General features: G+C 51.2%; 1 protein-coding gene across 1 annotated transcript in view; it reads left to right on the top strand.

Annotated features, from left to right (window-relative positions):
* The window catches only part of Tfr2 (transferrin receptor 2), a 17,694-nt gene extending 11,540 nt beyond the window's left edge, over positions 1-6,154 (top strand). Inside the window, exons 12-19 of the mRNA XM_023714317.1 lie at positions 140-418; positions 501-564; positions 660-727; positions 805-881; positions 958-1,042; positions 1,125-1,352; positions 1,701-1,841; positions 5,418-6,154. Of these exons, the coding sequence (XP_023570085.1) occupies positions 140-418; positions 501-564; positions 660-727; positions 805-881; positions 958-1,042; positions 1,125-1,352; positions 1,701-1,841; positions 5,418-5,696 (1,221 nt within the window). The 3' untranslated portion in view covers positions 5,697-6,154. The remainder of the gene's footprint in view (positions 1-139; positions 419-500; positions 565-659; positions 728-804; positions 882-957; positions 1,043-1,124; positions 1,353-1,700; positions 1,842-5,417) is intronic.
* Positions 6,155-9,919: the final 3,765 nt, after the last annotated feature.

Genomic DNA, 9,919 nt, shown 5'->3' on the forward strand with positions numbered 1-9,919 from the left:
ACTAGTCATGTCTATGATTCTAAGCGACAATTAAGTGGGGGGTTCCCTGGGGCCAGGGAGACGGCTCAGTGGAATAAGTACTTGCCTGGCAAGCTCAAGGGCCTGAGTTCAATCCCCGGTTCTGCAAAGAAAAAAAAAGGGGGGGGCCCTGCTTGTGGCTATCTCCATCACCATTATAGTGAGAGAGAGCAGAACCTATGGGCAACATGGGCTGGGATGGGGGCTTGATGAGATGGAAGGACCCCCCTGGGGGACCAAGACAGAGGGAAACAAAAGGCAGGTCACTAGTGGTCCCCAGAGGAGCCCATGCTTCCTCACTCCCCCTTGGTCCTCAGGCTTCCGGCCCCGAAGGAGTCTGCTCTTCATCAGCTGGGATGGAGGTGAATTCGGCAGTGTGGGCTCCATGGAGTGGCTGGAGGTGATTCTGGGTCCTGGGTGGGTAGCCAGGCCTTGGGGAGGGGTGGGCAGGTTCCTCCTCCACACTCTTGCCCTACCCACAGGGCTACCTCAGTGTGCTACACCTCAAAGCTGTGGTCTACGTGAGCCTGGACAATGCAGTGCTGGGTGAGCTGGGGCAGTGCCCACACCCAGTGCCCTCAGGCCCACCTTGGCCCCTGTGCCAAGCCCTAAACCTGCCATCTCTCGCTTTCCCTCTCCAGGGGATGACAAGTTCCATGCCAAAACCAGCCCGCTTCTGATCAGCCTTATTGAGAACATCCTGAAGCAGGCAAGAGGGGACCAGGACAGGGAGTAGGGGAAGCTGGTGGGGGCCAAGTCTGAGCCACATCGCCTCCTGCACCTTAGGTGGACTCCCCCAACCATAGTGGGCAGACTTTGTATGAACAGGTGGTGTTCACCAGTCCCAGCTGGGAAGCAGAAGTGTAAGTTGGGGTGGGATGCGGGGCAGAGGGGTGAGGGGAGCCTGAACCCACAGAGCCTTCAACTGGCCACCCCCAGGATCCAGCCTCTGCCCATGGACAGCAGTGCCTATTCCTTCACCGCCTTTGCCGGGGTCCCTGCAGTGGAGTTCTCTTTCCTGGAGGTGAAACTTTGGCCAGCCCCTGGGAGCCATTCCTGGGCCCTGCTGCACTACACACACGCCCAGCCCCTCCATGTCCCCACAGGATGACCAGGAATACCCATTTCTGCACACAAAGGAGGACACCTATGAGAACCTGCACAGGATGCTACGAGGCCGCCTGCCAGCTGTGGCACAGGCTGTGGCCCAGCTTGCCGGACAGCTCCTCATCCGGCTCAGCCATGACCACCTGCTGCCCCTCGACTTTGGCCGCTACGGGGATGTGGTCCTCCGGCACATTGGCAACCTCAATGAGTACTCTGGGGACCTCAAGGTTCAAGATGCCAGCCCGCTTCCAGCCTCTGGAGTTGGGGTGTACCTTCCCTTAGAGTGCTGCCTAGGCCAGGGGTCTACCCTACCTTCCCACCTCATCTCTGGGGTATAGATCTCTGGGAGCCTGGTCCTGTTACTCCTGCCTCCATCACTCAGGCCACAGGACAGAGTGGAAGATGAACCCCAACATCATATATCCGGGCACTTCTCCCTCAGCCCCTGAATCCTGCCTCCCAGCACTCCCATACTTCTCCCTCCTGTTCCCAACCCTGTCCCCCAGCACCCTAACCTCGTCCTAAACTAGGGTCTTGGCCCTTGTGGTTGGCCCCAGCCAGTGTCTCACCCTCAGGCCCGTGGGCTGACCCTGCAGTGGGTATACTCGGCGCGGGGGGACTACATCCGAGCAGCAGAGAAACTGCGGAAGGAGATCTATAGCTCTGAGGAGAGCGACGAGAGGCTCATGCGAATGTACAACGTGCGCATCATGAGGGTGAGGCCCCGCCCCTTCCAGCCCACCCCCACAGCTGGTCCACTGCTTGGTCCTTGCCTTCTGAGAGCACCCTGTCCTGGATCCACAGTGCTCATAGACCAGCTAGGCCGGAGGACCTGACTGGTCACTGAGGTGGGCCCTGTGGAGCAAGGGCTCAGGCCTATCCCACTCCAGCACCCTTGGGAGAGATAGGACATGTCCACCATAGTCCACAGTGCAACAGGCACAAGGTTACAGCCTGGCAGGTTCAAAAGACTAAAGAGTTTCAGAGCCAGCAGAGCTATCCTCCTTCTGGCGTTGAGATGGGTGGGATCCAGACAGGCTGACTGCAAGAGGTTTAGCGCATATTTCCTCGCCAGAACTTCGTGGTTAGTTCGGAATGCTTGGCAGATCACATTCCCACTCCAGGTCACCCATCTCCTCACCCCAAGAACTCAGCATCTAAATCAGTGGCGGTGAACCTATGGCACACGTGCCGCAGCCTCATCAGGCTGTGTCATTGCGAGCTTTAAAAGGTTCGCTCTGCCTGCCCTACACCCTTTGATTCCAGGAAATGGGTGGGTTGGGACTGTATGCTGGGGGAAAGATTCACAGGGTAAAACTAGAAGCCACACTGTGCCCAGCGAGTGCAGATGAGCAGGGGGACCCAGAGTGTGGGCGCAGAGCCACTTGAGCTCAGTAATGTATGGTTGGCAGAACTGGTCACCCTTGGTTGTTCCTGGTCTTTCTCCCCCATATTTTTCCTGCCTGTGCCACCACCCATGCCCCTTGGCATCACTCATTCCGTCTGTGTGCTTATAGACTTCTCTGTCCAGTTCTTCCTCGTCCTTGCTTCTTCCTCCTGGCCTCTTATGCTCCTTTCCTTCTCTGGCTCCTGTGTGTAAAGTTTCAAGGACTCCAATTCAAGGCTGCAGGCCAGGAGGGACACTCAGGACTTCAGACCCAAGGAACTCTGGCTCTGGGCCAGGGGTTGGTCAAGTACATTTAGCACACCAAATTCAGGCTGCTGCCTGTTTTTGTCAATAAAGTTTTATTGCAATACCAACTATGTTCATGGGTTTCCACATGGCCCATGGCTGTCTTTGTGCTAAAAGCAGCCACACTGAGTAATTGCAGTAGAAACAGCGTGGCTTGCAAAGCCTAAAATATTTCCTCCTTGGCTTTTTGCAAAGTTTTCTGACCTCTGCTTTAGACTGTGTGACCTGAGTCTTGAAGAGGCAGGGCTTGGACTGGTTCTAAGAAGACACTGGAGAGTGGAGAGAAGACAACATTGGAGGGTGGAGAGACCAAGAATAAGGGTGCGGCTTAAGTGAAAGAGGCCTGGTTTCCTTGGAAGCAGGATGTGGACCAGTAGAGCCAGAAAGAGGCCCAGGGGAGAGGAGCAGCAACTAGTGGGTTAGCAATCAGCTGTGGGGAGCCTTCCACGCCAGATTTAGAGGGTCAGGGCAACCAGGAAATTTCAGTGAGGGAGGTATGGTGCCAGGGTGGAAGGGTGTTAGCCAGAGTGTTAATGGTCTGAAATTAATGAAAGCTGAGCCCTGGATGAGGGTGACAGGTGGCAGCAAATACCTGTAGGTGAAGCCCAGACTGATATGAGGCATTTGGAAGAAAAAAAAAATGGACAAACTAGGTATGGAGGAAAAAGTAATACACTAGCAGCTACCAATTATAGACAGCTGCTATGTGCTAGGTCCTTACTTCCTTTTGTCCCATAGTGCCCTCCCCCCAGCTGCGAGGTTGCTAGTATTGGATGTTTACAGTTTTTTTTGGAGATCAGATCTCGCTATGTAGTTCAAGCAAGTCTTTTTATTTTATTTTTTAAATTTTTTTATTTTTTTTTTTTTGCGGAACCAGGGATTGAACTCAGGCCCTTGTGCTTGCCAGGCAAACGCTTATTCTCCTGAGCCATCTCCCCAGCCCCTCGAGTGAGTCTTGAACTTACTATGTAGCCCAGGCTGGCCTCGAACTCTCTGCTATCCTCCTGTCTCAGCCTCCCAGGTGCTGGGATTACAGGCTTGCACTACCGTGTATGTTGCTAGTATTATATGCAGATACTGAGGCTCACAGAGGCCAAGTAACTTACCCAAATCAGGGAAGCACTTATTCTACTGAGCCATCTCCCTGCCCCTCTCCCTTTTTTTTTAACTTACCCAAATCAACTGGCTGAGCTGAAAGTGGTTGAGTGGCTGAGCCAGAATTAGAGACCAGGCAATCTGGTCACCCATAGCCTCTGCTCACTCTACTCTTACTCATTCATCAGAGACCAACCCCCAAGGACCCATGTGATGCTTTGAGGAACTGTGGGTACAAGGCTTAGGGTTTATGCCCCTTCCCCATGCTGGGGATGGAAGCCGGGCTCTTACACATGCTAGTCATGCAATCTGCTGCTGAATCAGACCTCTAGCTCCTCAGTGAAGGCTTTGGGAGAGGTTGACACCACCAGCCTCATTCAAGGCTATGTCCAGGAACCTCCTGACCCATTAGGGCAGGATTCCAGTGAGTGATTTGGCAATTGGGCTCGTGGAGATCCTGGCAGGAGTTAGGGTACATGCTCCTATGAGCTTTGTGAGCAAACGCATTAAGGCTGCCGTAGACCTTGTGACTTCACTAGGGTGGCACCCAAGCAAGGATTTAAAACTTCCCTGAGCCAAGCATCGTGGCACATGTCTGTAATCTCAGCACTTTGGGAGGCTTAGGCAGAAAGATCACAATGTTCAACCCTGTCTCAAAATGCAAAACTAAAAAATGGCTGAGGATATAGCTCAGTTCAAAGGACCCAGGTTCAATCCCCAGTACCTGAAAAAACAACCAAACAAAAAACCCTCTTCTGGTTGATTCTAACGTGCAGCATAGTTGAGAGCTCCAGAGCTTTAGGTAGAAAGTCAAAGAAGGTCATCTTGAGACCTGTCCGCAGGTGAACACAAGAAGGTGGGAGAATGGCCAAGAACAAGGCCATCTCAGAAGCAGAACAAGAAAAAAAAAAAAAAAAGAAGAAGAAGAAAAAGAAGCAGACAGCACCAGGGGCAGAGGGTGACGAGGTGCATCGTCAGGACTGTTGTCCTGTTGACCTTTGACTCTGTGCTGTAGACACTGGCAGAGGGGGGACTAGGGTGTGGGGAAGCGTAGTATGAAGAGCAACAAGACAACAGATGGATTTTTGAGGCTTTGGGCAGGGAACTGAGTGGGTTAGGAAGTCTGGGGAGACTAGATGTCGGCTTCCGGAGCTCCAGCCATAGAAATAGAAAGAAACCTCCGCAGCTGCAGGAGGCATCCTGCCCAGCTACTGGTCACCTCACTGGATGCCTATTCTTTTTTTTTTTTTTTTTTTTTTTTTTTTTTGGTGGAACTGGGGTTTTGAACTCAGGCCCTTGTGCTTGCTAGGCAAGTGCTAATTCTACCTAGCCATTTCCCTGGCCCAGGATGCCTATTCTTGACTGGACAGAGAGGTGGTTATGAAGGAAGCCGCTGAACCATATTTATATAGGAGGTCCTCAGTGTCCAGGTCAGTTTGGAACTGTAGGCTGGTAGGGTGGTTGTAGCCTTTGCCTCAGGAACAACACTCCCCCACCCATACAGGTGGAGTTCTACTTCCTGTCCCAGTATGTGTCACCGGCTGACTCCCCATTCCGCCACATCTTCCTGGGCCATGGAGACCACACGCTGGGTGCCCTGCTGGATCATCTACGGTTGCTACGCCCTGAAGCCTCCAGGGCCCCCAAGGCCTCTGGACTGCTGCCGGACCTGAGCTTCCAGGAAAGTCGCTTCCGGCGCCAGCTGGCCCTGCTCACCTGGACGCTGCAGGGCGCAGCCAACGCACTTAGTGGTGATGTCTGGAACATCGATAACAGCTTCTGAGACCTGGGGCCCCTGGATCTACACACCTCTGTGCCCTTGGTGACAGCTCTTTCTCTCCCTTCTTATGCAGTGCAGGGTGAAGGAGGTGACTCTGTCCACCTCTCGTGACCCCTTACCCCCTTATCCCCTGTGGTCTCTCCACGGGCCCAGAACAGACAGCCATACACCTTGGGCCTGCAGTGGAGTTGAGCAGATCTGCCTTAATGTGACAGTCATACTGTCTATTAAGCAGAGAGCAGCATCCCCTCAGGTAGTCTCTTGCTCTTAAGAACTGGATCCCCAGAACTAGAGCCCATGTGAAGCCTTGCACCTGGTCCTGGGCCCTGCACCTGGTCAGCTCCCTTATGGGAGACATGCCCTGGCACCACAGCCTTATGATGGCCAACAGGTCGTCTGTGGCACAAGGGATATGGGGTTTCTAAGTCAATAAAGCACCTGGTGACATCTGTTGCTCCTAAGCACCTTACACTTCGTCTTCACTCCCCCCCCCCACCTCACCCTTCATCCCACCCTTGAGAGCTAGGAAGTGTTGGGCAGATGGGATCAAAGACGATGCATGTAGGGTGCTGTCTCTAGGAAACTCAGCTGATTTATTGCCTAAGGAAACTTTGGAGCCAGGCACAGTGGCACATGCTGTCAGTAGTTCCAGTACTCTGGGAAGGCTGAGGCAGAAGGATTGCAATTGCAAGCAAGTAGGCAACTTAGCAATTTAGCAAGACCTTGTCTCAAAATTAAAAAAACTTAAAGGACTAGGGATATAGCACAGTTACCAGTACAAGGGGAAAAAAAAATCCTAAGGAAATTGTCTAAGTGTGTAATGAAGTCCATTTTCTCTCTTTCTTTTTTTTTATACCAGGGATTGAACTCAAGACCTTGCACTTGCCAGGCAGGTGCTTATGAATGTCCATTTTCTAAAGTGGATATGAGTGGGGTCCTGGCTTTGGAACTAAGAAAAGTTACATAATTTGCAAGCCCTGGTGCAGCCTAAAAATTCAGGGTCTTTGTTTAATGAGCAGGAATAAGTTAAGTGTGGTAGCACATGCCTGTAATCTCAACACTTGGGAGGCTGAGGCAGAAGGATCACCAGGAATTTAAGGCCAACACTCTCTGGTCTTGTGTCCAGGTCACTGCTGGAAAAGGAGAGTGCAGTTTATCCCTTGTGGGGGCAGTAGGGCAGCTGGAAGTCTCAGCACATGCTCCATTGCCCCTGCAGACTTCACTTTCCAAAAGTTAAATTTAGAGATAACATCATTAAGATTTTCCAGATGGCAGCTGCACAACATTAAAGCCCAAACGTGGGACCCCATCTAGCATGTGCCTGCATGAAACTGCAGTGGTCATGTGCCATTAGATCAACCCTGTTGGGGGTTGGCTCCCTGGGATCCCTTTTGGCTATTTTTGTCCAATAAGGATGGGGAACTGGAAGGCTGAGCTACAGGAGGGCAGGGAAATACAAGTGCTGCTGGCCCATTCATCATGGCTTCAGGAAGTGGCTCTCCGGGCACTTGCTCCTGGGCAGTGGCATAAATCCTAAGGGCCAGTCAGGCAGGACAGGACACACCTGTAATCCCAGCACTTTGGGATGATGAGGCAGGAGGATCATAAATTCAAGGTCAAGATGGGCAATTTAGAAAGACCTCGTATCAAAATTTGATACAATAAAAAGGGGTAGGGATAGGGCTGGCAAGATCGCTTAGGCAAGCGCAGGGACCAGGGTTCAATCCCCAACACCACATTCCTTGATGAGCTGGCTATGGAGACTGGGCATGGTAGTGCACACCTGTAATCCCAGCACTGGGGAGGCTGAAAACAGGAGGATCACTATGAGTCTGAGCTGCGTAGTGTACCAAATAAATTTTTTAAAAGAGGGGGTGGGTGGATGGGTATGAAGCTCAGTGTGAAGACTAGGTTCAGTCCCCAGGACTGCTAAAAAATAAAAAAAATCCTTGGGGCATCTGCTTGGTCCTCTCATCTTCAGAGTGGCAGGAGAGGCCTCACTCTCTCCCTGGTCACTGGGAAATGAAGGCTTCCTCATCTAAGACTTGGGATGTCCCAACCCCTTGGTTTCAGGATGAAACATGCCTATTTTTAATTCTCAAGGCTGATCAGGTATGTTCACAGACCCGGAGCCTAACAGTCTCAGAAACATCCTCAAATGCCTGTTTGCCTGGCTTCCACTCCAGAGCAAATCTCCTGAAGTGGCTTCATGGCCCCTGTTCCCCTCGCACAGCTTCTCCCTGTAGGAGCCAGTCGCACTTTCGACAAAGATGTGTACATCCTGTCTCTGAATGCTACTCAACATGGCAGAATGGACTTTGTAGATGAGATTAAGTTATGGATCTCACAGTGAGGAGTGTTAGCTGGGTGTGCTAGGCAGAAGGATGACAAGTTCAAGCCCAGCCTGGGGAATTTAGTGACTTTAGGGAGACCTTGTATCAAAATATAAAATAAAAAAGGACTGGGAATGCAAAGTCCCTTGTTCAACATCCATGACCATAAAGAGAGGAGGAGTGTTATAAGCTGAACTGAATTGTGTGTCTCTTCCCAATTCCTACGCTGAGACTTAAACTTCCAGTGCCTGTATTTGGATATAGAGCCTATAAAGAAGTGACTAAATTAAAATAAAACCCTGATAGTAAAAGTGGGATCTAGGGACCAGGGATATGGCTCAGTAGAATAAGTGCTTGCCTGGCAAGTGCAAGGGCCTGAGTTCAATCCCCAGTTCTGCCAATTAAAAAAAAAAAAAAGTGGGATCTAGCTGGGCATGGTGGCACATGCCTGTAATCCCAGCACTTGGGAGGCTGAGGCAAGAGGATCCATGAGAGTTCGAGGCCAAAGTGAGCTCAAGGCCAGCCTAAACTACATGGCGAGACCTGTTTCTAAATAAATAAATAATAAAGTGGGATCTAATCCAATTGGACTGGTGTCTCCATGAGAAGAAATCTAGACACAGACACCAGGGATTGTGCACACAGAGGAAAGAATACATGAGGACATAGCAAGAAGGCAGCCATCTGCCAGCCGAGGAGCTCGGCCACACAGGAAACCAACCTCTTGGTCTGGGCTTCTAGTGTTCAGAATCGTGAGAAAATAAATCCCTATTATTTGGTTTGGGGAAGGTTGTTTGTTTTGTTTTGTTTGCCGTGCTGGGAATCAGGCCCAGGGCCTAGCACAGGCGCGCTCGACCACTCTACCCCCAACCCTTGGCCTGTGTTGTTCTGTTCAGGCAGACCCAGCACATTCATACAGGCGAGTATCCCAGACTAATGTGGGGGTGTGATTACAAGCTGCCTCATAGAAGGAGACTGAGGGGCCAGGGAGATGGCTCAGTGGAATAAGGTCTTCCCTGGCAAGCGCAAGGGTCTGAGTTCAATCCCCAGTTCCGAAAAAAAAAAAAGGAGATGGGACCAGAGACAGAGATACAACGGCAGAAGCAGAGAGTCAAGAGTAAAAAAAGAGATTTGAAAATGTCTCCTCCTGGTGTTACGGTTTATATTGAGATGTCCTCCGCCAAGGCTCATGTGCTCTGAGGTGGGGGTGGAGGAGTGACTGGCACATGGGTGTGTGACACTCATCCCTGGATTGATAGTGGGGTGTGACATTGGAAGGTTCGCGGCCCGGATGTATGGAATCCCTTTTTTCCCTCTATGCCTGCTGCTTCCTGGCTGCTCTGCCATGAGCTCTTTCTCCTCTGCGATGCCCTTCTGTCATGTTGCCTGCCTTGGAGCCAGCTGACTATAGACTGAAACCTCTACAGACTGAGCCGACATAAACCTCCCCTTAACTTGTGCATACTTTGTCTCAGTAACAGAAAGTACCAAAGACAGCCAGCACTAAGATGAAGAAAGAAGCTGTGGATGTCACTCAGTGACTTGCCTAGCATGCCTGAGACCCAGAGTTGCATCCCAATGCCAGGGGTCAGGAGGAACAGAAGGTCACAGGCCAAGAGATACAGATGACCTCTACAAGCTGGAAAAGTCAAGGAAACAGACTCCAATTCAATATTGTATCCTAGGGAACACCCCTCCAAACACCTTGATCTTAGCTTCAGAGTACCCATTTTGGATTTCAGACCCCTAGAATTTTTTTTAAATCTTTTTTTAAAAAATTTATTTATTGGGCTGGTGAGATGGCTCAGTGGTCTAAAGCACCTACTTAGAACAAGCTAAGCAAAGCACAGGGACCGCGGTTCAATCCCCCAGCACCACATGCCAGCCAGCCCC

This window comes from Octodon degus, unplaced genomic scaffold (assembly GCF_000260255.1).
Source record: "Octodon degus isolate 3935 unplaced genomic scaffold, OctDeg1.0 scaffold00035, whole genome shotgun sequence".
Classification (NCBI taxonomy): domain Eukaryota; kingdom Metazoa; phylum Chordata; class Mammalia; order Rodentia; family Octodontidae; genus Octodon; species Octodon degus.